The 25,759-nt window shown below is 46.4% G+C and overlaps 2 protein-coding genes and 1 pseudogene across 6 annotated transcripts in view; 1 reads left to right on the top strand and 2 right to left on the bottom strand.

Annotated features, from left to right (window-relative positions):
* Positions 1 to 7,438: 7,438 nt before the first annotated feature.
* On the bottom strand, positions 7,439 to 10,766 carry NDUFB11 (NADH:ubiquinone oxidoreductase subunit B11). The gene is made up of 3 exons (XM_012477395.2): positions 9,738 to 10,766; positions 7,892 to 8,022; positions 7,439 to 7,718 (listed from the first exon to the last, which is right to left on the bottom strand). Exons 1-3 carry the CDS (start codon positions 9,942 to 9,944, stop codon positions 7,595 to 7,597), a joined length of 462 nt encoding a protein of 153 aa, XP_012332818.1. The 5' UTR covers positions 9,945 to 10,766; the 3' UTR covers positions 7,439 to 7,594.
* Positions 10,306 to 25,759, top strand: part of RBM10 (RNA binding motif protein 10) — a 39,295-nt gene continuing 23,841 nt past the window's right edge. For 2 of the 5 annotated variants that reach the window (XM_012477390.2, XM_012477389.2), the window contains exons 1-2: positions 10,306 to 10,791; positions 12,610 to 12,751. In XM_012477390.2, the coding sequence (XP_012332813.1) occupies positions 10,722 to 10,791; positions 12,610 to 12,751 (212 nt within the window). In that variant the 5' untranslated portion in view covers positions 10,306 to 10,721. Of the gene's footprint in view, positions 10,792 to 11,040; positions 11,111 to 12,609; positions 12,752 to 25,759 lie in introns of those variants that run through there. The other 3 variants (XM_012477394.2, XM_012477393.2, XM_012477392.3) reach the window with 2 other exon arrangements.
* LOC105734545 (inositol-tetrakisphosphate 1-kinase-like) lies at positions 20,758 to 22,151 on the bottom strand (annotated as a pseudogene).

The raw sequence follows: 25,759 nt of genomic DNA, 5'->3' as shown, positions 1-25,759 counted from the left end.
GGTGAAACCCGGTCTGTACTAAAAATACCAAAAATTAGCCAGGCCTGGTAGTACACACCTGTAATCCCAGCTGCTCGAGGGGCTGAGGCATGAGAATCACTTGAACCCAGGAGGCAGAGGTTGCAGTGAGCCGAGATTGTGCCACTGCATTCCAGCCTGGGTGACATAGCAAGACCCTGTCTCAAAAATAAAAAAATTTTTAAAAATTCCCAGTACCATGACCGTAACTAAAAGGACACCAAGCTTAATTCAGTTTGTGTGTGATAGGGAGGGGAAAAACCTGGAGAGTGAATAATAAAGGAGGATTGGCATTTTAAATAAGGAAAGTCCACATTGAGAAGCTGTTTACCAACGACTTGAAGGAGGTGAAGGAATTGGAAAGAAAATAAAAAGACAAGGTTGGCTGGGCATGGTGGCTGTCACCTGTAATCCCAGCACTTTGGGAGGTCAAGGTGGGAGAAATCCTTGAGCCCAGGAGCTCCAGACCAGCCTGAGCAAAATAACGAGACTATTTCTACAAAAAAAAAAAATTTTTTTTAACAACAATTTTGGGTAATGATAATAGCTAAATAACTAAGTAAAATACATACTACCTTTTTTTTTTTTTTTGAGATAGGATCTCATTCTGTTGCTCAGGCTAGAGTACAGTGGCATAATCTCAGCTCACTGAAGCCTCGAACTTCCGGGCCCAAGCAATCCTTCCACCTCAGCCTTTCCAAGTAGCTGGAACCACAGGTGTGTGCTACCACCTGGCTAATTTTTACTTTTCAGAGATGAAGTTTTGCCATGTGCCCAGGCTGGTCTCGAACTCCTGAGCTCAATCAATCTACCTGCCTTGGCCTACCAAAGTGCTGGGATTATAGTCATGAGCCACCACATCCCGCCCCACCACTTTCAATAACAGAGCCAAAACCTCGAAGCAGTGACTGCCAGGGTTCCAAAACCACCTTCCATCTTGGGGTCCACAAGCTGAACATTCCCAAAACCATGGTCCCACAATCTCATTTTTAAAAAAGTTTTTTTTAATTTAAAAACTTCCATGATTACTCTATTAATATGAAGATTAAGGACGGGTGCGGTGGCTCACGCCTGTAATCCTAGCACTTTGAGAGGCTAAGGCAGGCAGATCACGAGGCCAGAAGATCGAGACCATCCTGGCCAACATGGTGAAACCCCGTCTCTAAAAAAAAAAAACAGTTAAAAATAAATAAATCAATAAATAAAAAAAGAGAAGATTAATTCAGTCAGCCAATATTTACAAACAGCTAATCTGTGTCAAGCAACGTTGTAAGCACTCAGATTAATCTTCTCGATATTCTTATGAGGTAGTTAACATTATTAGCCCCAGTTTACAGAAAGGGAAGATAAGAGATGAGGGCACACATTTAGTATGGAAGAAGCTGGGATTTGAACCAAGGCAGTATGGCTCCAGGGGATGTTCCCCTAACCCCTGTGTTAGACTGTCTTGAGAGTTTTACTCTTCTTTCAAAGTTCTCTCTTCAATTAGACACTTTCCTCAGGTCTTTCTCAAATGTCATTTTTTAATTTTAATTTTTTTTAGAGGTGGGCTCTTGCTCTGTTGCCCAGGGTGGAATACAGTGGCAGGGATCATAGCTGACTGCAGCCTTGACATCCTGGTCTCAAGGGATCCTCCTGCCTCGGCAGCTAGGACTACAGGTGTGCTTGCACAAACAAATACATATACACAAATACTACATTCTTCCCTGCTTCATTTTTCTCCTCAACACATATCACTATCATATTATATATTTTACTTTTTTTTTTTTTGAGGCAGGGTCTCATTCTGCTGCCCAGGCTGGAGTGCAGTGGCTCAATCTTGGCCCACTGCAGCCTAGACCTCTGTGATCTTCCCACCTCAGCCTCCTGAGTAGCTGGGACCACAGGCACATACCACCATGCTTGGCTAAATTTTGTATTTTTAGTAGAAATAGGGGTCTCGCTGGGTGCAGTGGCTCACGCCTGTAATCCCAGCACTTTGGGAGGCTGAGGCAGGCGGATAACGAGGTCAGGAGACTGAGACCATCCTGGTTAACATGGTGAAACACCATCTCTGCTAAAAATACAAAAAATTAACCAGGCGTGGTGGCACGCTCCTGTAGTCCCAGCTACTTGGGAGGCTGAGGCAGGAGAATCGCTTGAACCCAGGAAGTGGAGGTTGCAGTGAGCCAAGATCGCGCCACTGCACTCCAGCCTGGGTGACAGAGTGTGACTCTGTCTCAAAACAAACAAACAAACAAAACAAATGGGGGTCTCACCATATTGCCCAGGCTGGTCTCAAACTCCTGAGCTCAAGGGATCTGCACCTCTCGGCCTCCCAAAATTCTGGGATTATAGGCGTGAGCCATGGCACCTGGCCTATATTTTACTTATTTATCTAGCTATTATCATTACTCCAAATTGTTAATTGTTCTTTAAATTTATTATCTGTCCCCTACACTGGAAGAAATCTCCAAGAGGGCAGGAACTTTTGCCTGTTTTATTCACTGCTGTATCCCTGTCACATATTAGGCACTTGATCAATATTTGTGAGATGAATGAATAAATGATTGAATGAGCAAATGAATCCTTCTTCACATTTATATATAGGTAATGGTTGTCGATTCCCAGCTGCTTTGCCTGGATCCTGCACCTTCAACTGGCCCTGGATTCACCCCTCTGATTCACATGCAACTGACCTCTAAAGTGTTGGCTCTGCTTACAAATACTAACATTTAAAATTGGAATCAGACTGGGTGCGGTGGCTCTTGCTTGTAATCCCAGCTTTTTGGGAAGGCAAGGCGGGTGGATCACTTGAAGTCAGGAGTTCGAGACCAGCCTGGCCAACATAGTGAAACCCCGTCTCTACTAAAGATATAAAAAATTGGCTGGGCATGGTGGTGCGTGCCTATAATCTCAGCTACTGGGGAGGCTGAGGCAGGAGAATCGCTTGAACCCAGGAGGCGGAGGTTGCAGTGAGTGAAGATCGCAACATTGCACTCCAGCCTGGGTGACAGGGTGAGACTCCATCTCAGAAATAAATAAGTAAATAAATAAATACAAAAAATTAGCCGGGCATGGTGGTGCACAACTGTAGTCCCAGCTACTCTGGCATCTGAGGCACAAGAATCTCTTGAAGCCGGGAGGTAAAGGTTGCAGTGAGCCAAGATCACGCTACTGTACTCCAACCTGGGCAACAGTGAGACTCCATCTCAAAAAAAAATGGAATTAGATCAACTCAAGTGAATTTTCATTGAGCAACTTTGCCCTGGAGTGAATTCTCCTGAGCCAATTTAATTCTTTGATAGTGCAGTTAACCCAAAGCAATTTTGGCCATTTTCATTTCTCTGAAGTTATTGTCACTGTAATCATTTTCTGGTTAATTTTTACAATGATGATTCAATCCATACATTGGTTCTCTCATCTGTGTCAGCTTCAAGCAGTAACAGCTTCCCTCAGATAGCTCCTTGGCCTTAGGCTGCTCCTTGACCATCTCGGGCACATTCTTGCTCTGGGGACTTGGTACCAATTGTTCATTCTGCCAGAAATGCTCTTGCATCTACGTAGCTAATCTCAGGCTTCCTTCATATTTTTTTCCTCAAGTAATCATTTTTGCTGACTACCCTATTTAAATTCAGGTTCTACCCTCCCCCAACTCCCTGACACCCCCTTACCTTATCTATTTATTTATATTTTTGAGACAGGGTCTTGCTCAGTCACCCAGGCTGGAGTGCAGTGGCACGATCTCAGCTCACTGCAACCTTCGCCACCCAGCCTCCAGCAATCCTCCACCTCAGCTTTCCGAGTAGTTGGGATTACAGGTGTGCACGACCACACCCAGCCAATTTTTGTATTTTTGGAAGAGACGAGGTTTTGCCATGTTGCCCAGTTGCCCAGGCTGGCCTCAGACTCCTGGCCTCAAGTGATCTGCCCACCTCAGCCTCCCAAAATGTTGGGATTACAGGCATTAGCCACTGAACCCAGCTCCTGTATTTAAAGTTAATGCATACTTATCACTTCCCTACATACATATAATATACAAATTAATTGTGCTGTTTATTTTCTGTCTCTCCCAGCTGGAATATAGGCTCCATGAGGGCAGGAATTTTTCAATCTTTTATTCCCTGCTGTATCCCCATTGCCTATAACAGTGCCTGGGAAGGAGGATCGCTTGAGTCCAGGAGGTCCAGGCTGCAGACAGCCATGGTCACCCCACTGCACTCCAGCCTGAGCAACAGAGCAAGACCCTATCTCAAAACAAAAATAAAAACAAAACAACAAAAACAGTGCCTGGGGCCCCGTAGGCATTTCAATAAATATTTGTTGAATGAATACCTCTTGTCATTCTGAGTTTTATTTATGGAAAGTTTCCATTGAGTCTAATATTTCAGGATCAAAATTTGCAGCTCCACATTTTGTTAACATTGAATCCTTCCTTCCATCCATTTTCCCTTGATATATTTTCAACTTCACGATTTGGCTGCTTGAGTTTATTCTGTGGTGCTTATGTTTATTGGTAATAGTCACTGTGAATCTGGTAAGATGTTCTGTTTTTATTTTCTGGGTAATCCATGAGAAAAACTGTAAGCAATCCCCCATAGACACTCCAGAATTGTCTGGCATGGGCTTTGCTAATCTGGGTTTTCTTTTTTTTTTCTTTTTTTTCTTTTGAGACCAAGTCTCACTCTGTTGCCCAAGCTGGAGTGCCGTGGTGCTATCTTGGCTCACTGCAACCTCTGCCTCCCAGGTTCAAACAATTCTCTCGCCTCAGCCTCCCAAGTACCTGAGATTATAGGTGCACACCACCATGCCCAGCTAATTTTTGCATTTTTAGTAGAGACAGGGTTTCACTATTTTGGCCAGGCTGGTCTTGAACTTCTGACCTCATGATCCGCCCGCCTCGGCCTCCCAAAGTATGTTTCTTGACCTGTGTGCTGGTTACATAGGTGTGCCTAATTTATAAAAAGTAAATGAGCTTTATGGGCTTTTCTGCATATATATTTTAATTCAATGATTTATAGTCAGCCAGTGCCTGGGCCACGAGGAGGGAGGGAGAAGGTAGTATTGTAGTCAGAATGGGGCCAGGGCTTGGATTTTAAGATTAAGTCTAAATGTAGCCCTTTGTTTGACCAGAATGGAGGCTTCTAGAGAGCCCTGGAGCTTGATGAGGCAGAGCAGAGGGGAAGGAGAAGTGTTCATCCTCAGGGACTGTCAGCCAGAAGGCAAGGATGGGTATGCGATGTCACCTACACAGGAGGTATCAATACCAAACGTTTATCAAGCACATACTATGCCAGTCACTGCTCTAAGTGAACAGAACAGCTGGGCGCAGTGGCTCATGCCTATAATCCTAGCACTTTGGGAGGCCAAGGTGGGCAGATCACGAGGTCAGGAGTTTGAGACCAGCCTGGCCAGCATGGTCTCTACTAAAAATACAAAAAATTAGCCGGGCATGGTGGCGTACACCTATAATCCCAGCTACTTGGGAGGCTGAGGCAGAAGAATTGCTTGAATCCGGGAGGTGGAGGTTGCAGTGAGCCGAGATCTCGCAGCTGTACTTAAGCCCGGGTGACAGCGAGACTCTATCTCACACACACAAAAAAAGTGAACAGAACATACCTGAATACCTGCCCTTCTGGAATTTACATCCTGGTGGGGGATGAGTGGAGAGAATATGCTCTCTGGGTGCCAGGCTGAGGTTAATATATAAGGGTTATTGCTCCAGTATACCCAGATACTTGGTGGCTGGGGTAACATACCCCTTTCACTTCCATAGTTCCACTAACTGCAGCGAGGAGGGGAGAGAGTGCTCCCTTTTACACATTAGTACTCTTTGCTTTGGGGTGTATACACTCGAGTTGGGAGACTGGTCCCACAAAGCAGTGCTGGGGCAAGGGTAGCACTCAGGGTCCTCCTTACTTGCAGGAAGGCTCATGCAGATATGGCTCCTACCTCAGCCACATGTAAGTGGATGTGGGCTCTCCTGAGACTCAGTAGCTAGAAGTAGGGCATCACCTCTGGTGGTGAATTTGGCAAGCCAGATTTTCTTCCTGTAGCCAGTAGCTGGAGGCTCCTACACCCTCCGAAGCCCCAGGTAGGGACAAGCACAGAGATGGTAGCAATGAATCCACGAGGTAGGGATTTGAATGTGGGAGCTGTGGAAGGAGGACCATGACGGGGAAGGCAGAAATGCCAGGAGAGTGAAGGGAAGCTCACACTTAACAGAGATGCCTTTGAAAGAAACAAACTCAGCCAAGGCCAGAACAAGTCCCCTACTCCATCTGCCTGGTGACAGAGTGGGACTGACAGAGAGCAACCCTGGCGCAAGGAGACAGCCTATTCCCACAGAGGAAGAAAGGAGAAAAGACCTCTTGATTTCAAGACACAGAAAGACAAAGTGAGGAAAGGTGGGTGAGTGGAGAAACAGACACACGTGCACACACACATACACAGATGCGTATTTTGAGTTAGAGATCATCCAGATTTGGGGCAGAAGGGAATAACAGGCATCCAGACTCACCAACACACAGGACAGGGGCAAACCCCAAAGCCCAGAGAGAAGCAGAGGGGACAGGGAGGGGAGACAAAACACCCACCCTTAGCAACAGAAAGCCCTGCACTCACTCTCCACCTCAATCTCTGGTCGCCCTGGCCTCTCTTCAAACATAGTAGGTCCTAGTGAGATGATCTGGCTTTAAAGATAGCTGCCAACAATTTCTTCCCATGTGCCACACTCCCATCCAGAGGAGCCCCAAGCCATCATGTAAGAGGCTGAGGTTAGGCTGGGCATGGTGGCTCATGCCTATAATCCCAGCACTTTGGGAGTCTGAGGCAGGTGGATCACCTAAGGTCAGGAGTTTGAGACTAGCCTGGCCAACATGGTAAAACCTTGTCTCTACTAAAAATACAAAAATTAGCTGGGCGTGGTGGCAGGCACCTGTAATCCTAGCTACTCGGGAGCTAAGGCAGGAGAACTGCTTCAACCTGGGAGGCAAAGGTTGCAGTGAGCCGAGATTGCACCACTGCACTCCAGCCTGGGTGACAAGAACGACACTCCATCTCAAAACAAAAAAAAAACAAAACAAAAACTAGGCTATTCTGCTGGAGAGAGGCCACATGGAAGAGGACTGAAGTGCCAGACATGTGAGTGAAGAAGCCATCTTAGACACCCAGCCCAGTTGAGCCTTCAGATGACTCCAGCCCCAGCCACCATCTAGCTGCAACTACCTGAGACCACAAGAAGGGCCACCTTACTGAGCCCAGCCAACCCACAGGGCCATGAAAGAGAAGACTGAATCGTGGTTTTAAGCCACTACATTTTAAGGTGTTTGCTACACAGCAATACATAACCAGAACACCCAGGAAAGGCTGCAGCAGCCCTTTTAAAGCTTTCAACACCATCACCCCATGTCCCCTTCACAATACAATCAACACCAGCAAGTCAGACTTTCAGCCTCTATTTATTTTTCCTTCTTTTTTTTATTTCAGGTTCAAGGCCTTTGAATCAGCCCCTTTAATTAGGTACTCTGAGAAGAGGTCAGAATGGCAGGCAGGGGGTGGGGAAGACGGTGCCTCTTGAGCCCCACTCAGCAACTGGTTAGTCATCCTCTGGCAGCTGGATCTTGCTGGGGTCGAAGCAATTTGATTCCAAGATGGGAAGGCCATTGGCCTCTCGGTATTTCACAAGCCTCTCAGCTTCGCGGCGGGACCATTGTTCCATCCTGGTGGTGGCAATAGCAGGGGCAGACTTGAGGGAGCCTCACTGGACACCAATCCCTCATCCTAGCTCCCCATTCCCAATGGTGCAGGAACAAGACTCCTGGCAGAGTCCCCTTCAACCTCCACCCCTGCCTCTGCCCCCTACCTATCCCACACTCTTGGACACCCCATGCACCTCTTGTCAGGCAGATAGGCAACAAAGGTGCTGCCAAGGACCAGGACGATGGAGACACCAAAGAAGAAGACAACTCGCATGTTCCAGAGGTCTATAACGGGGTCCTTGTCATAACCATGGGAGTCTGGGTTCTGTGGAAAAAGAGAGGTTAATAAGGGCTTCCTGCTGCCCCACAAAGCCTTATTCTGGCCCTGTATAACTTGGGTCTCCACGCGCCCCTCTCTCACTAGATTCCTCTGTTTCCATTCTTAGGACATGTCAAACTCTTTCCCACCGCAGGACCGCTGCACTTGCTGCTCTCTCTGCCTGGAAAGCCTTTCTTCCAGCTCTAGTCATGGCTTGATCTGTCTCCTCATTCAAAGTTTTAGATTCATCACCACTTCCTTCAGGAGGCACTCCCTAGTTACCTTGTCTTTCACTATCAAAGTTGAAGCATAGGAAACTGCTATTTTTATAGGTCATGAATGGTTGAATATGGGCAATTTCTTATGACTCAACCTAATGAAACAGCCCGCTACACCCAAGTCACTCTCTATCCACTTATCCTGCTTAACTTTGTCTTCACATCCTTTCTTCCTTCTGTGTCTCTTTTTAGCCTGTGTTTACCAAAGTAGCACACCACACCTTCCCCATTCTCTGTATCACATTATATTATCTATTATACTATTCTGTATTGTTTTCTAATATTTTATGTGTTTATTTTCTGTCTTCCCCACTATCATGTAAGCTCTATGAGAGCATGTGCTTTGTCTGATTTCCACGCTGCTGTATCCCCAGTGCCCTGAACTGAGCCTGGCATACAGCAGGCCCTCAATACATATTTGCAGAATGAAAACGCATCCTATATATCCAAGCCCCTTAACCAGAGGTTAGTATTGATGAAGTACTTATTATGTGCCAGTCTTTTCATATAGACAAACCTCACAATATCGCAGTGAGGTGAAACATGGTAATAACACACACGTTCTAGTGCTGAGTACATACTTACGAAATGCCAACTGCTGTTCTGACCATTTTTACTCATTTAATTACATGAGGCAGGTGGGGTGTCTTATTTTTTCGAAGGTGTCTTATTACTGTTCCCATCTTACAGACAAAGAAACTGAGGCACCAACCGGTTATGCTACTTTCCCAAGATCACATGGGTGGGTAACCGTCAGTGCTGCCTGATTTCACAGCATCTGCTATTAATACAGCACAGCAGATCTGGCAGTCCTAAATTCAAATAACAGTTCCACTTCCACCATGTATTTAGTTAGGTGAGCTTGGGCAATCCACTTAACATCGCTGTGTTTCAGTTTCCTCGTCTGTAGGATGAGTATAATAATAGTGCCTACCTCGAAACGGGGTTGTTTTGAGGATAAGATGAGTTAATCCACGTAGAGTGTTTAGAACACAGACAGGGGCCGGAGCAGTGGCTCACACCTGTAACCCCAGCACCTTGGGAGGCCAAGGCGGGAGGATCGCTTGAGCCCAGGAGTTCGAGACAAGCCCGGGCAACATAGCGAGATCTCGTCTCTAAGAAAAAAAAAAAGGAACGCAGACGGCAACGAGCAACTGCCATATCAGTGTTTAGTACAATCGTTGTTGTACTACATTGCTTCTAATGTGTTTTGACTGCTGTCCACATGAGGTGTGGTTTCTTTCTGCAAAATAAAACCAATCCTGTCTCTGGCCCTGGAACGAAGATACCGAGAGACAAAGGAGGAACACAAAGTAGGCAAAATTCCCAAGTCTTCTTTCGTCGGCCACGCAGTCCTCTACTGACTAAGAACGTCCTCTACAGCACCCCAACTGTCGCTCCCGGATTGACCCCTTCGGCGTTCCGTTTTCCCCTCCCTCTCACCGTCTCATAAAAGTTTTCGTCCTCGGGTTCTGGGTCCTCTTGCCATTCCACAGTCGGTTCCGGGGGCCGCTTTCCCACCGCAGCGGGTGGGGCGGCCACAGTCCTGGAGAAGGTGGATTCCCAGCGGACGCGGGCGGCTAGGAGCCCTCGCGTCGCCGCTGCCGCCCAAAGACGGCGAGCAGTCAAACCTAACAGCCCAGCCGCCATGACAGATGCTGCTGCAGGGGCTCAGGAGCGGAGACGGAAATGCGACTGTGCGCAGCTGCAGTGAGTGCGAGCGCGACAATTGTCGCTCCGCCCCCGTCCGCTTAATAGGTCCCAGATCTGATTTTGTTTTCCAATGAGGCGGGGCGTAGAACAACCCTCTTTGCCTCCAGTTGTCATGGCTTTGTGAGGCCAACCATTCTCTCACTCTTTCGGCCAGGCTGAGAAATTTCTTATTGATGGGTCTGCTAACTTCCTGGATAGGAAGAAATCGGTGACATTTGGGGTGATACATTTCTCAGCCAATCGCCCAAAGAGTTCCCTCGCCCTTTGGGGAAAGAGGTGGAGCTTCCGCTAGTCTTTCATCTTCAAAGGAAGTCAGGCTTCTAAAAAGCAGGCCCTGCCAGATTGGCCAATAGCTACTCCTTTTCGCGACTAGGGGCGCGTTCGCCCGGGTGTGAGGAGGTGGCAAGCGCTTGCCAATCAGAGGAGGCCAGGGCTGGCCCCTGGCGGGCAGCGACCAATCGCCGGGTCTGGCCAGAGCGCGCTTCCTTAGTAGGTGGATGGTGGTCGGAGCGCCGACTCCCTTCTCGTCGTCGCCATTTTGAGCTGATGACTGTGGCCGGCTGGCAGTAGGCGGCAGTGAGTTTCCCTGGGAGGGCAGCGCGCTTGGCGCTTCTCCCCTCCTCGCAATCTGCCTGCAGCCTCGGACTTGGTTGTTGCGCGCTCCAGCTCCGGCTGAGCTGGGAGAGTTGGAGGAGGTGGCGGCGGGCCGAGGTGATGTCTGGGAGCCCTCCCTTGACAGCCCGGGCCGAGAAGGTGAGCGTCGACGCTGGTCGTGGGGGCGGAGGTAAGGGGCCCGGGGCGGGGACGTAGAGGAGGCGCGAGGGCGGACTTCGGGCCGGGGGGATGCGTGGAACGGAGGGGTTCGTGCAATGTCTTAACCCGGGAGGGGGTGGGTTTTTTTTTTTTTTTTTGGTGTGAGCAAAGGCGCGTGCGCGACTGGGACACTGGCTGGGTGCACGCGGGTTGGGGGAAGGGAGGGACGGATGGGAGTGGGCTGCTGTGGATCACTGTGTTGGCTACACCGAAGTTTCTTCGTGGGGAAGCGGTTGTCTGCGACTTTGAGTTTGTGCATGGGAGAGGGATGCTGCTCTGTGTTAACTCTGGTGGGTATTGGTCCATGGGGAAATGCTCTGTGGTTCTGGTCTCTTTCCCTGGAGGATTGGAGGGAGGATGTGACTCTGGTCTTTACCCTTGGTGGGGGGTGTGTGTCTGTGACTCTGGTCCTTATCCATGGGGCGGGGCTGGGGGGACGACTGTCTTGTGACTGGCCCAAACCCTCTTATTGGGTGGAGAGGGGGATTCAGGGAATGTGTGTGTGACTCATTGCCGCTTCTTTTGGGGAGTTCGGGGAGTTCATATTTGTGACACTGATGCTCATCCATGGAAAGGGGACCCAGTGTGTGTAATTGTGGCCCTTACTGTGGGTTCCTTCTGTGATGTGGGCCCGTAGTTATTTGAGGCTCGTGTCTGTGACTGGCCCTTGGCTGTGGTAGATGTTACTGTGTGACTCTGGCCCCTTTGCCAGAGTCTCTTGAGGGTTTTTGTATCTGGCTCTCAGCCGCCAGTGCCTCTGGTGTGATTCTAACTCTTGCCCACCTGGGAGCAGGTAACTCAGGTTCCCTGTGGCTTGAGGAGGAAGAGAAAATTGGAGTGTGTGTGTGTGTGTGTGCGTGCATAGAGCAAAGGTGTGGCAGCAACCTAGAGTTGGGCAGGTGCTATTATTGCCTAGCTTTACCTGATTCATATTCATAGGGTGGGGCCCGAAGATCTGGGATTCATCCTGACCTCTGGCTGGGTCACACGGTTCTCAGGACTCCCTAAGTTCTCACCATAGCCCTGAGGGTTGGATGAAGTGGCTGCTGCTCCATCCCAGTAGAGCACAGTGGTTCAGAACAGCCTCCAAAAGGGCCCCTTTTGCCTGTGGAAAATAGGCTTGAGCCCTGGGGAGAGAATCACCTTGGGACCTTGCTGCACATAAGAGACAGGGCTCAGGGCTGAGCCATTTGCTGTGTGAGGGCCAAGGCTGTGTTGGCCAGGAGCCCAGGGAGGTGGCAGCTGTCTCGTTGCCAAGTTACCCCCTTCACACACACCCCCAAGAGCCTTTCATTGTCTTTTGCTTCCTTAAAGGGGGCAGCCAGCAGCTTCTTGGGAGGATTAGATGGTACCTTGGGGCCCATGGAAGGAGCCTGGTGCATGCGTGGGGTCCCCATTGTTGTTAGATCTTGCCTGATGTGCTGAATGTCAGCAAGACTTTCAGCACTGAGAGTCCCCTACCCCTACCCTGGGATGCATTCCCAGGCTTGAATTTGTCTACCTGTCTCAGGTGGCAAAGCCCTGATCACACTGTGTGTGGCCTTGCCAGGTCTTTCTCTAAGATGCCCTCTGTCTGCTGAAGGCCTTGTTGTTTTCTAGGGCAGTGGGTTCTAGCCTCATGTTTGTGAGGAAAGGAAGGAGCAGGCCAAGTATGCAGTACCTTCACGTTATGATGCACAGGAGTGCTGGGATCTGGAAGACAAGGCGGAGAGCCTTGACAACAGTGTTTCTCAAGGAGGCCCTCTCTGTCCCAACTGCTTTGACCCCTTTCTTCCCTTCACTCTCCCAGAGTCCCTGCAGGAAGAATCACCCAGGCTGGCAGATCATGGTAGCAGCAGCGGGGGTGGCTGGGAAGTGAAACGGAGCCAGCGGCTGAGGAGGGGCCCCAGCAGCCCCCGAAGGTCCTATCAGGACATGGAGTATGAAAGACGGTGAGTTATCTGTTGCCAGCCTTCCAAACAGCCTAGGCTTGCCTCTATGTGAGAATCGATCCAAGAAGGTGCTAGGATGGGGCTTCTGGGTAGAGGAAACAGCATAGCAGATGGGTTTCTTTTCAGCAGACAGGTATTTGGCACCTGTTGGAGCCAGGACTTGTGCTAGGCTCTGAGAATGCAGTGATGAATGAGACATGAGATACATTCTTCTCAGTACTCAGGGTGTCATAGGGAGGCCATGCAGTTTACAGGTGGTTAAGAACAGCTTGGGTGGGTACCATGGTTGGATGTGAGGGTGGGAAAGGATCAAGAGAAAGGGAGGAATCAATACTGACACCCAGATTTCCAGCTTGGGCGACCTTGATATGTTTGTGTGGTACCATTTAGCAAGGTGATGGCAGCCACTGGAGGAGGAGGAGGAGGAGGAGGAGGAGGAGGAGCAGGAGCAGCAGCAGCAGCAGCAGCAGCAGCAGCAGCAGCAGCAGCAGCGGTTGAGGTTGGGGCTATAGCTTGGGGTATAAGGGATGGGTGGGAATGGCGCCATCAGAGTCAGAATTTGCCCAGGACCACTAGGGAACAAGCCAGGTCAGATAGTGGGAGACTCCAGGGACTGTGTGGGCTACAGTTGGCATGATACTTACTTGGAATGGATACTCTCAGTTATTTCTTCAACTCTGCTATGAACGAGGAATAGCTGGAACACTGGGTAAAATTCAGAAATCCTGAGTAAAATTCAGTGATCCCTCACCAGCCAGGTGATTCCAAGGCAGGTGACCCAGCCATGACACTTGAAGATTGCCTAGAAAAGCAGACCTAACTCTCCCAGAAAGCCTCTATTAAGAGTCAAGAGTTAATAGCTTTATAAAAAGAGAGAAAATAATCTTTGAAATGTCTTACAAAGGGTTTCCTCTACCACCACCCCTTTTAAAAACGTAGAATTGTAATATTTTGTTTTCTGAAAAGTGATCCCAAATTTGAGATAAGGTCATCACCTAGTGTTATTCAGTCTTGACTTTCATTGGGAATGTTTTTTGAATATGCCTAAGTGCATGTAGAAAAAAAAAAAAGAAATGATTTTTGAAGGACATTTGCTTTTGGATGGTATTCACTAGAAGTGCCCTGTGGCCATTTCTGAGTTTGATTAGCTGACATACATACTTTGTTCAAACTTTATTACCAAGTAAAACCATTGACTTCTAAAAGCCCTCAAGTGCAGAGGTTTGAGTTCATCATACTGTCCAGTTCAAGGTAGGTTTCTGTCGTAGGTCAGCACAAGGCTTCTTCTTGCCATGTTTATTTTTTCACTTTTATTCCCAATTCCCACCCCTGTGGGTAACTGCTCTGTCGTGTTTGATATGTATCCTTCCTTGATACATGCCACAGAAAATGTATCATATGGATACATTTTCATAGAAAATGAAAATATGAAGTATCGTTTTGAGTGTGTTTTCAGTTGGCACACATGGCATAGTGCCACAGTCTTCTTTCTGTTTCCTGAACTTTGTATTTTACTCAGTGTGGAAATTTTTTTGTTTTTGAGAGAGGGTCTTTCTGTGTTGCCCAGGCTGGTCTTAAACTCCTGGGCTCAGGCAGTCCTCCTGCCTTGGCCTCCCAAAATGCTGGGATTACAGGCGTGAGCCACCGCAGCTGGCCAATAGTGCTGTATTTTTAACATCTGTCTGTATTGCCATGTGTATGTTACTGCTTTGTTTCTAATTGCTGGCAAGAGCATCATGGGGCATGTCCACTGCATTTTACTTAATTCACTTAAGAGTAGATGTCTGTTACTAATTTTGATGTGCTAACATTACCTTTTTTGCCTTATCTTTTAATCTGTAGTTTTACCTTCTGCATTTAGATTTTTAATCCGTCTAGACTCCACTTTTGAATATGGCATAAGGTAGGCTCTGGTTTTATTTTCTTCCATATAGTAGGCAGTTTTTCCAGTACCACCTCTTAAACGGTCCATTCTTTATTGATCTGTGGTACCTTATCTGATTTCAGGTTCCCTCACATACATGGATCTGTCTTGAGTGATGTAATTTGTTGCATTGGTCTGTTTGCACATTCTTGTGGAAGCACCTTACTGTTTTTATTATTATGGCTTTATAGAATGTCTTAATAGCTTCTTTGCACTTACTTTTCAAAGTTGATTTAATCATTTGTGGGGCTTTATTCTATATGAAAAGTTTTATCAAAGTCCCTCAAAAACAAGAAGAATTTTGATTGATATTGCACTGAACTTCTCTGTGAATTTGGGGAAAATTGTCTTTGTAAGTAGTCATCTCATCCAAGACCTGTGTAGAGAATATTTTGAAATTCATGTAAAGAGCATAAAAATCTTTCATTTTCATAAATGGAAATACAGGTCTTATGTATTCTTTGTTAAAGTAATCCCTAGGTACTTCAGTCATTTTCATTATCTTTTTTTTTTTTTCCTCTCTCAAGACGGGGTCTTGCTCTGTCACCCAGGCTTGAGTGCAGTGGCGACCTCCCCAGGCTCAGGTGATCTTCCTACCTCAGCCTCCCAAGTAGCTGGGACTACAGGCACACACCACCATGCCCAGCTAATTTTTTGTAGAGATGGGGGTCTTGCCATGTTGCCCAGACTGATCTTGAACTCCTGGGCTCCAGTGATCCACCTGCCTTGGCCTCCCAAAGTTCTGGGATTACAGGCCATTATCTTATTTTTTAAAAAATACTTTTCATGCTGGTATTTGCTGGGGAAGAGGAAAGCTGATGATTTCTGTAAGTTGCCCCTGCTGTATGCCCTTGTTATTTCTAATACTTCATTGTTGATTCTGATGTTCTTTCTAAGTAGTTGGTCACATTGTATGCAAATCTATCCTGTCACTTTTTATTTCTTTTTCTTCAGTTATAGCATTGTCTAGGACTTTTAGTACCATATTAAATAGTATAAGCGATATTGGGTGCACAAATTAAGATTTACTTTGGCTGGTTGTGGCAGAAAATCCAAAGAATAATGGCTTAGATAAGATAGTTTACTTTTCTTTACCATAAAGGCAATATGCAGATGAGCAATTAATCTACGGCTGATAGACAGCCCCTTCTATGTAGCCATCCTCAGCACATGGTAGTTGAGACAATAGGAAGAAGGGAGAGGAATAAAAGGGAATGTGTCTAAAGTTTCTCCATTAAGTATGATACATGCAGTAAGTTTTTAGAATGTATCCTTCAATAAATCAAGAAAAATCTCTAATCTTTGTTTGCTAAGGTTGACCATAAGTTAAGTATTGAATGTCAAAGTCATGTGCCTTTTTCCCTTTGTCCATTAATTTCATAAATTGTGGCCTGGCATGGTGGATTGCAGCACTTTGGGAGGTGAAGGTGGGTGGATCGCTTGAGGCCAGGAGTTGAAAACCATCCTGGCCAAAGTGGCGAAACCCCATCTCTACTAAAAATACAAAAATCAGCCAGGTGTGGAAGTGCATGCCTGTAATCCCAGCTACTGGGGAGGCTGAGGCATGAGAATTGCTTGAACCTGGGAAGTGGAGGTTGCAGTGAGCCAAGATCATGTCACTGCACTCCAGCCTGGGCAACAGAGTGAGACTTTGTCTCAAAAAAATAAGTAAATAAAAATTTCATGAATTGCCTTAAATTATATCCTCGGTATTCTTGAGCTGTACCCCACTTGATCGTGATATGTATATATGTTTATGACTTCTTACTTTGAAAATATCTCAAATTTACAGAAAGGTTGCAAGAAAAAGTATGATGAATTTCCATATATCCTCTACTCAGAATTACTAATTGTAAATATTTTGCCACATTTGCTCTATCACTATATCTTTACATACGTGTACACACACGCGCGCGTGCGCGCACATATTGTCTTTTCCTCATCGTTTGAGTTGGTGGCAGACGTGACCTTTTAAGTCTGGCAGCATGTACATCCTAAGAACAAAGGCGTTCTCGTCCATAAACACAATATACTTAACCAATATCAGGAAATTTAACAATGATATAGTACTTTTATCATATATAAAGCCCATATTCAGATGTTATCACTCTTCTTAATGTCTTTTATAGCTGGTTTTCCCCAATCCAGGATCCAGTCCAAGATCATGTACTGCATTGAGCTCCTTTATAGTCTCCTTTAATCTGAAACAGTTATTCTTTGTCTTTTGTGACCTTGTCTTTTTTTTTTTTCCTGAACCTATGGATTATATTGAAAGCATATTTTAAGGTTAGTTGTTTTGTACAATGTTTCTTAGTTTGGATTTTTTTAATGCTTACTCATGAGTTTTTGGCAGAAATGTTATTTAAGTGATTTATGAATATTTTTAAAACCTTGTTACATATTATTAGCTATTGTATCATCTAGGATATCTACACCTGTATTTATCAGTGAAGTAATCCAATCTTTTTTTTTTTTTTTTTTTTTTTTTAAAAACGGAGTTTCACTCTTGTTGCTCCAGGCTGAAGCATAGTGGCGCAATCTCAGCTCACTGCAATCTCCACCTCCCAGGTTCAAGTGATACTCCTGCCTCAGTCTCCCGAGTAGCTGGGATTACAGGCACCTGCCACAATGCCCAGCTAATTTTTGGTGTGTATTTTTAGTAGAGATGGGGTTTCACCGTGTTGGCCAGGCTGGTCTCGAACTCCTGACCTCGGGTGATCCACCCACCTTGGCCTCCCAAAGTGCTGGGATTACAGACATAAGCCACCGCACCTGGCTAATAATTTTATTTTCAGTATTTAGCTGGCATTGGAATCAAGGTAGCTTCATGACATGAAGTGGGCAGCCTTTGCGATTTCTCTCTTTATTGGAGAAATTTGTATAGGAATTATCTGTACCTTGAAAAACTTGGTACAACTCGCCTTTAAAAGCATCTGGAGGCTGGGCGCAGTGGGCCAAGGCAGGTGAATCGCTTGAACCCAGGAGCTCAAAACCATCCTGGGCAATATGGCAGAACTCTGTGTTTCTACTAAAAATACAAAAATTAGCTGGGCATGGTAGCAGGTGCCTATAGTTCTAGCTACTTAGGAAGCTGAGGCAGGAGAATCACCTGAGTCTGGGAGATTGGGGCTGTGGTGATTATGGCACTGCACTCCAGCCTCAGTGACAGAGACCTTGTCTGAAAAAATAAAATAATTTTTAAAAAAGCATCTGGAGCTGGTTTTTGATTACCATTTCATCTCTTCTGCCAATTTTAGCATTTTATATTTTTTAGAAATATACTCATTTTGTGAAGATCCTCATATATGGTGATTCAGTCCAGCATCCTAGAAATGCTTTATAAAAGGGGTATGTATGCCTTTGGAGTGCTCTGGTGGCCAGTTAAAAGTATTCCTCTCTATCCAAATATGTTCCCTTCCTGAGTTCAATACCTGAATTTATTTGGTCTGGATCTTGGATGTTAAGAGAGTTTAGGATAATTTCATCTGAAAATTTATAAATTTATTCATATCTGTACAGTTCTTTTTTTTCATTCTTGTTGCCCAGGCTGGAGTGTAATGGCACATTCTCGGCTCACCACAACCTCTGCCTCCTGGGTTCAAGCGATTCTCCTGCCTCAGCCTCCCAAGTAGCTGGGATTACAGGCATGTGCCACCATGCTGGGCTAATTTTTTGTATTTTTAGTAGAGACAGGGTTTCACCATGTTGGCCAGGATGGTCTCGATCTCTTGACCTCATGATCTACCTGCCTCGGCCTCCCAAAGTGCTGGTATTACAGGCGTGAGCTACCGTGCCCGGCCTATCTGTATAGTTCTTGAAATTTTTTCTGTTTTTTTTCTTTCTTTTTTTGGAGACAGCCTCACTCTGTCACTCAGGCTGGAGTGCAGTGGCAAGATCTTGGGTTACTGCAACCTCTGTCTCCCAGGCTCAAATGATTCTCATGCCTCAGCTTCCTAAGTAGCTGGGATTATAGGCGCATGCCACCATGCCCGACTCATTTTTGTATTTTTAGTAGAGAGAGGTTTCATCATGTTGGCCAGGCTGGTCTTGAACTCCCAACCTCAGGTGATCCACTCGCCTTGGCCTCCCAAAGTGCTGGGATTACAGACATGAGCCACCACGCTGAATTTTGATGACTTGAATTTTGATGTTCTTGAATTTTGATGACTAGAGTTCAAATTGATTATATCAAGAATCTTAAAGATACTCATACCACTGACAGTGATTTCTTGTCTAGGCGTTTATTGTAAGGAAACAATTTGGGGCCAAGCGTGGTGGGTCACACCTGTAATCCCAGCACTTTGAGAGGCTGAGGCGGGTGAATCACGAGGTCAGCAGTTTGAGACCAGGCCAACATGGTGAAACCCTGTCTCTACTAAAAATACAAAAAATTAGCTGGGCGTGGTGGCAGGCGTCTATAATCCCAGCTACTCGGCAGGCTAGGGCAGGAGACTCTCTTGAACCCAGGAGGCGGAAGTTGCAGTGAGACGAGATTGCGCCACTGCACTCCAGCCTGGGGGACAGTGCGAGACGCCCTAAAAAAAAAAAGAGAAACAATTTGGGTTCCAAGCTGAGTTGATGAGGATAGGGACTTCATTTTGTTCACAGCAGTATCCCCAGCACCTAGAACAGTACTTGATGTATAGTAAAATGTTAGGTTAATATTTATTCAATGAATACATGCATAAATTGTTTAAAAAAATGGAAATCAACCAAAATGTTTGGAAACATGTTTAAGAGATATTTACCCCATTTGTTGCTAATCATTATGGTGTTTTCCATATTTTAGTGTGACATTTCAAGCATGTAGCAAAGTCGAAAGAGTTTTACAATTAACACCATATATATCCATCCACCATAGATTTTTTTTTTTTTTTTTGAGACGGAGTTTTGCTCTCGTTGCCCAGGCTGGAGTGCAATGGCGCGATCTCGGCTCACTGCAACCTCCGCCTTCTAGGTTTAAGCGATTCTCCTGCCCGAGTAGCTGGGACTACAGGCATGTGCCGCCATGCCCAGCTAATTTTGTATTTTTAGTAGAGATGGGGTTTCTCCATGTTGGTCAGGCTGGTCTCAAACTCCCGACCTCAGGTGATCCACCCGCCTTGGCTTCCCAAAGTGCTGGGATTACAGGCGTGAGCCATATGCCCAGCCCACTAGATTTTACTATTGACGGGAGTCCCTGTCCCTTTGTACCATACTTGCTTTATTACATGTTGATTTCTAGGTTTCTCATATTTTTTACACTCTAAAGAGATTTATAATTTTTACAAAGCTAGATTTATTCTTTTCTTTTAATGACTGCTGGGATTTGTCTTGCTGAGGAAGACTTTTCCTCACTCTAAAGGTGATAAATTTTTTTCTTATGTTTTCTTTTTTTTTTGAAACTAAGTCTCGCTCTTGTCACCCAGGCTGGAGTGCAGTGGCACGATCTCGGCTCACTGCAACCTTCACCTCCCAAGTTCAGGTGATTCTGCCTCAGCTTCCCAAGCAGCTGGGATTACAGGCACCTGCTGCTACACTCGGCTAATTTTTGTATTTTTAGTAGAGACGGGGTTTTACCATGTTGGCCAGGCTGGTCTCAAACTCCTGACCTCAGGTGATCCACCCGCCTTTAGTTCAATTGTTATTATAGATTAAAGGGTACACATACAGGTGTTTTTCGTTTTTCTTTTTTTCTTTTCAGGCAGTTTCACTGTTGTCTGCCCCAGACTGGAGTGCAGTGGCACAATCTCAGCTCACTGCAACCTCCGCCTCCTGGGTTCAAACAGTTCTACCTCAGCCTCCTGAGTAGCTGGGATTACAGGTGCATGCCACTACGCTTGGCTAGTTTTTGTATTATTCGTAGAGATGGGGTTTCACCATGCTGCCCAGGCTAGTCTTGAACTCCTGACCTCAGGTAATTCGCCCACCTTGGCTTCCCAGTATGCTGGGATTATAGGCATGAACCACCACGCCCGGCAGTTTTTTGTTTTGTTTTTTTAAACTCAGTGAAGAGGTCTGTACAGCAGGAATCATGTGGGATAGCCGTTTTCCCCAAGGCTGGACCACTTGGTACTCTCTTCCATCTTTCCCCACCCCTCAGTCAGATCATGACATCAGAAAAGCAGGTGAAAAATTTTTTAAAAATCAGATCATTGGGGATTCTTAGCAGTAGCATCGCCATTGGGAGCTGTTGGCCTAGTGGGTGTGCTGTGTGCCCCGCACTGTCCCTCTGGATCCTGGCTCCATGGCTACTGGAGGAGGCCTTAGTGGCCAGGGAGGCCACACAGTGCTGCTGGAAGCTGGGCAACACACGGGTGGTGCAGCTGAGTTTCTGGTGTGGCATTTTGGCAGTACCACCTGCGTCGGCCTCGGTCTTCCAGGGTGCGTCCTGGCCTATCATGTTGCTGCAGCAGCCGGGGCTGGTGCTGCATGTCCGCTTGCCTGCCAGGCTGCCCTCTGGCTTGGCCAGGAGCTTGCTGTGCCTCAGTGGGGCCACATACCCCGTGGCTGCCATGGCTGTGCTCTGGACTTGCAAGACTTCAGCGATGTGGTTCTGGAAGTCTGTGAAAAACTCGCTCATGCCCTCGTATCCTGGGAAGGCATTCATGTCGATGATGGCATGCTGCCCCATCTGGTTGTTGATGACAATGTCGATGCTGAACAGTCATACGCCCAGCGCTTGCTGCAGGGCCCTGGAGAGCTCCCGGATGACCTCATTGCTTGGCTGCACTCGAACAGACCAGACCCGTCAATCTTGTCCAGCTCCGTCAGGACGGATGATGACTCCAGCTTTGACACATTGTGGCTATTGAAGAAGATGGACTTGTGGTTACATTGTGCCCATGGAGAAGTTCTTGAGCAAGGGCCTCTGGACCATGGTGTAGGACTCACCAACCACAAACACCTTGTACAGAACAGTGTTGTGGTTGATGAAATTCTGGACCACACAGGGTGGCTGGATGCCGTTCAGGCCCTCCTGGTTGAACCCAATAGCCATCTCATGAGAGTTGGTGCCGTTGCCACTCTGGTTTTGCAAATGAACGGGAAACCCAGGCCGTTCTCCAGTAGCCACATGGTGTCATCCCTGCACAGGCTCGTGACCTCCATGAAGGGCAGTGAGCAGATCCTGTCATCTTCCATGTAGACCTCAATCTTCCAGATGAGCTTGCAGGACTTGGAGTTGTCGAGCAGGGTTCTAATGTCAGGGAAGGGGTCCAGGATGATGGTCTCAGGGTGGGCATCGATGTACTCCTGAAACCTTTGCACGAGCTCCAGGTACTGGCTGTCATTCTGGTCGACTTCAAGGATGACGTTCAACTTGTGAATTATGACATCCAGGGGTCCCTGCTCCACCACTGGCTGGCTAAGATTTAGCTGTATGACTTCTATCCCTCACTTCCAGCACTGCTCCGCTAAGGCCTGGAAATTGAGCTTCTTGATTTTCTTCTCACTGAGCCAGTAGCCAACTCTCTTCCCTTTCTGAAAAGTCTGCATCTTCCTCCTCAGGCACAGACCCTATGTCTGGAGGAAATTGCCCACAGGCTGAGTCCGTTGGCCAGCGTGTGCTGTGAGCATGTGGGCACTTCCTGGCGGCAGGGACATGGAACGGGCTTGGGGTGTGGGGCCGAGTTGTTCAGTTCCGCTGCCACAACCACCACTTCCTCTTCAGCCTGGTATCCTGGCCACCCAGCTGGAGCCCGTGGCCCACGTACAGGTGGTGGTGGTGGTGGTGGTTGTTGTTGTTGTTTCAGACACAGTTTCACTCTCGCCCAGGCTGAAATGCAGTGGCGTGATCGGCTTACTGTAACCTCCACCTCCCAGGATCAAGCAATTCTCATGCTTCACCCTCCCCAGTAGCCGGGACTACGAATGCACGCCACCATGCCCAGCTAATTTTTGTATTTTTAGTAGAGATGAGGTTTCACCATGTTGCCCAGGCTGGTCTCAAGCTCCTGACCTCAGTGATCTGCCCCCTCAGCCTCCCAAAGTGCTGGGATTACAGGAGTGAGCCACCGCACCCAGCCCATACAGGTTTTTTACATGGGTAGATTGCATGACACTGAGGCTTGGGGCTTCATTAATTCCATCACCCAAGCAGTAAGCTTAGATCTCAACAGATGGTTCTTCAGCCCACGCCCCCCTTACTGCCTTCCTGGTCTAGTGATCCCCAATGTGTGACGTTCCAATATTTACATTCATGTGCATTCAACATTTAACTCCCATTCAATATTTAAATACATACAGTATTTAGTTTTTTGTTTTTGTAGTAGGTGGCTTAGAATAACAGCCTCCAGCTCCATCGATATGGCCATGAAGGACATGATTTTGTCTTTTTTATGGCTGCATAGTATTCCATGGTATATATGTACCACATTTTTCTTTATTCAATCTACTGTTGATAGGCATTCAGGCTGATTCCACGTCCTTGCTATTGTGAATGGTGCTGCAGTGGCCGGGTGCGGTAGCTCATGCCTGTAATCCTAACACTTTGGGAGGCCAAAGCCAGTGGATCACCTGAGGTCAGGAGTTCGAGACCAGCCTGACCAACATGGAGAAACCCTGCTTCTACTAACAATACAAAATTAGCTGGGCATGGTGGTGCATGCCTGTAATCCCAGCTACTCAGGAGGCTGAGGCAGGAGAATCGTTTGAACCCGGGAGGCAGAGGTTGTGGTAAGTCAAGATTGCGCCATTGCACTCCAGCTGGGCAACAAGAGTGAAACTCCATCTCAAAAACAAAAAATAGTGCTGCAGTGAACATATGGGTGCATGTGATAGAATGAATTATTTTCCTTTGGGTATATACCCAGTAGCAGGATTGCTGGGTCGAATAGCCAAAGCAATCCTAAGCAAAAAGAACTAAGCCAGAGGCATCACATTGCCAAACTTCAAAGTTTGAGACTATGATAATAGTCTATGAGACTATGATAATCAAAATAGCATGGTCCTGGTGCAAAAACAGACACAAAAACCAGTAGAACAGAGTAGAGAACACAGAAATCCGCACACATAGAACCATCTGATCTTTGACAAAATCGACAAAAGTAAGCAAAGGGGAAAGGACTTCCTGTTCAATAAGTGGTGCTGGGGTAGGTGGCTAGCCATATGCAGAAGAATCAAATCGGACCCTTATCTCTCACCGTATACAAAAATTAAGATGGATTAAAGATTTAAATGTAAGACTTCAGACTATAAAAATCCTAGAAGAAGGCTGGGCACGGTGGCTCACGCCTGTAATCCCAGCACTTTGGGAGAGGCCAAGGCAGGCGGATCACCTGAGGTCGAGAGTTTGAGACCATCCTCACCAATATGGAGAAACCCCATCTCTACTAAAAATACAAAGTTAACTGGGTGTGGTGGTACATGCCTGTAATCCCAGCTACTCGGAAGGCTGAGGCAGGAGAATTGCTTGAACACAGCAGGCGGAGGTTGCTGTGAGCCGAGATTGTGCCATGGCACTCCAGCCTGGGCAACAAGAGCTAAACTCTGTCTCAAAAAAAAAATCCTAGAAGAGATGCCCTTCTTGATACAGGATTTGGCAAAGAATTTATGGCTAAGTCTCCACAAGCAATTGCAACAAAACCAAAAATTGACAAGTTGGACCTAATTAAAGAGCTGCTGCACAGCAAAAGAAACTACCAACAGAGTAAATGGACAGCCTACAAAATAAGAGAGAAAATGTTCACAACCTACACCTCTGACAAACGTCTAATATCCAGAATTTACAAGGAAGTTAAATCAACAGTCAAAAAGTTAAAAATCCAATTAAAAAATGGGCAAAGGACATGAACAGATACTTCTCAAAAGAACATACAAGTGGCCAACAAACATGAAAAAATGCTCAACATCACTAATCAGAGAAATGCAAATCAAAACCACAATGAGACATCATCTCATGCCAGTCAGATGGCAGTTATTAAAAAGTTAAAAAAATAAGAACAGATGTTGGCGAGGCTGCAAGAAAAGAATGCTTATATGCATTCGGAATGCAAAGTAGTTCAGCCAGACGAGAAAGCAGTTTCAAGATTTTTTTTTTTTTTTTGAGAGAGAGATTGCTTTAATATTTTTATGGTTTCTATTTGGGGATTTAAGTTTTCACCCATCCAGAATTTATTTGGCAGAAGAAGTGAGGTAGATAAACAACTTTGTTTTCTTAAGGGGCAACACACTTTTTTCTGTAAAGGGTCAGATAGTAAATAAATATTTTTGGCATTCCAAGACTGCCTCTGTTGCAACTAAACTGAAAACAGTCACTGATAACTTATAAAGGAATGAATATAGCTGTGTTCCAGTAAAACTTTTATTTATTTATTTATTTATTTAACTTATTTTTTGAAACAGAGTCTCCTTGTGTTGCCCTGGCTGGCTGGAATGCAGTGGCATGATCAGAGCTCACTGCAGCCTCTATCTCTCTGGCTCAGGGGATCCTCCCACCTCAGCTTCACACACAGCTAATTTCTTTTCTTTTGAGGGAGACAGAGTCTCGATCTGTAACCCAGGCTGGAGTGCAATGGCAGGATCTTGGCTCTCTGCAACCTCCACCTCCCAGGTCCAAGTGATTCTCGTGCCTCAGCCTCCTGAGTAGCTGGGACTACAGGCATGCGCCACCACGCCCGGTTAATTTTTTGTATTTTTAGTAGAGATGGGGTTTCACCATGTTAGCCAGGCTGGTCTCGAACTCCTGACCTCAAGTGATTCATCTGCCTCGGCCTCCCAAAATGTTGGGATTACAGGCATGACCCACTGTGTCCGGCCTTTTTTTTTTTTTTTTTTTTTTTTTTTTAGTAGAGATGAGGTCTGACTGCTGTTACCCAGGCTGGGTCTGGAGCTCAAGGGTTACTCCTGCCATGGCCTTCCAAAGTGCTAGGATTACAGATGTGAGCCACTACACTTGGCCTCTACTAAAACTTTATTTAAGGAGACTGGATTTGGTCCACTGGCTGTAGTTTGCTGATTCCTGGGCCAGATAGTTATTACAACTATTATTGATTGACTAATTCATTTTACCCTTGTTAGTTTGAAATATAACTTTTGGGTTACTCTGAATTTCCATGTGTGTTTTTGTATGCTGTAGATTCTATTCTGTTTCACTGATCAATCCA

This window comes from Aotus nancymaae, unplaced genomic scaffold (assembly GCF_030222135.1).
Source record: "Aotus nancymaae isolate 86718 unplaced genomic scaffold, 86718_ANA_hifiasm-v0.15.2.pri h1tg000058l, whole genome shotgun sequence".
Lineage (NCBI taxonomy): Eukaryota > Metazoa > Chordata > Mammalia > Primates > Aotidae > Aotus > Aotus nancymaae.
Note: the sequence above shows the minus strand (reverse complement) of the source record. Positions and strands in the feature narration are given on the sequence as shown.

Bases quoted from the DNA above. Each gene is read 5' to 3' on its own strand.
- NDUFB11 (XM_012477395.2), bottom strand. From the start codon at position 9,944: ATGGCGGCTGGGCTGTTAGGTTTGACTGCTCGCCGTCTTTGGGCGGCA. The intron at 8,023-9,737 runs GTGAGAGGGAGG...CTTTTTCCACAG, and splicing joins ACGAAAACTTTTATGAGACG to AACCCAGACTCCCATGGTTA. The intron at 7,719-7,891 runs GTGCATGGGGTG...TGCCACCACCAG, and splicing joins GCCTATCTGCCTGACAAGAG to GATGGAACAATGGTCCCGCC.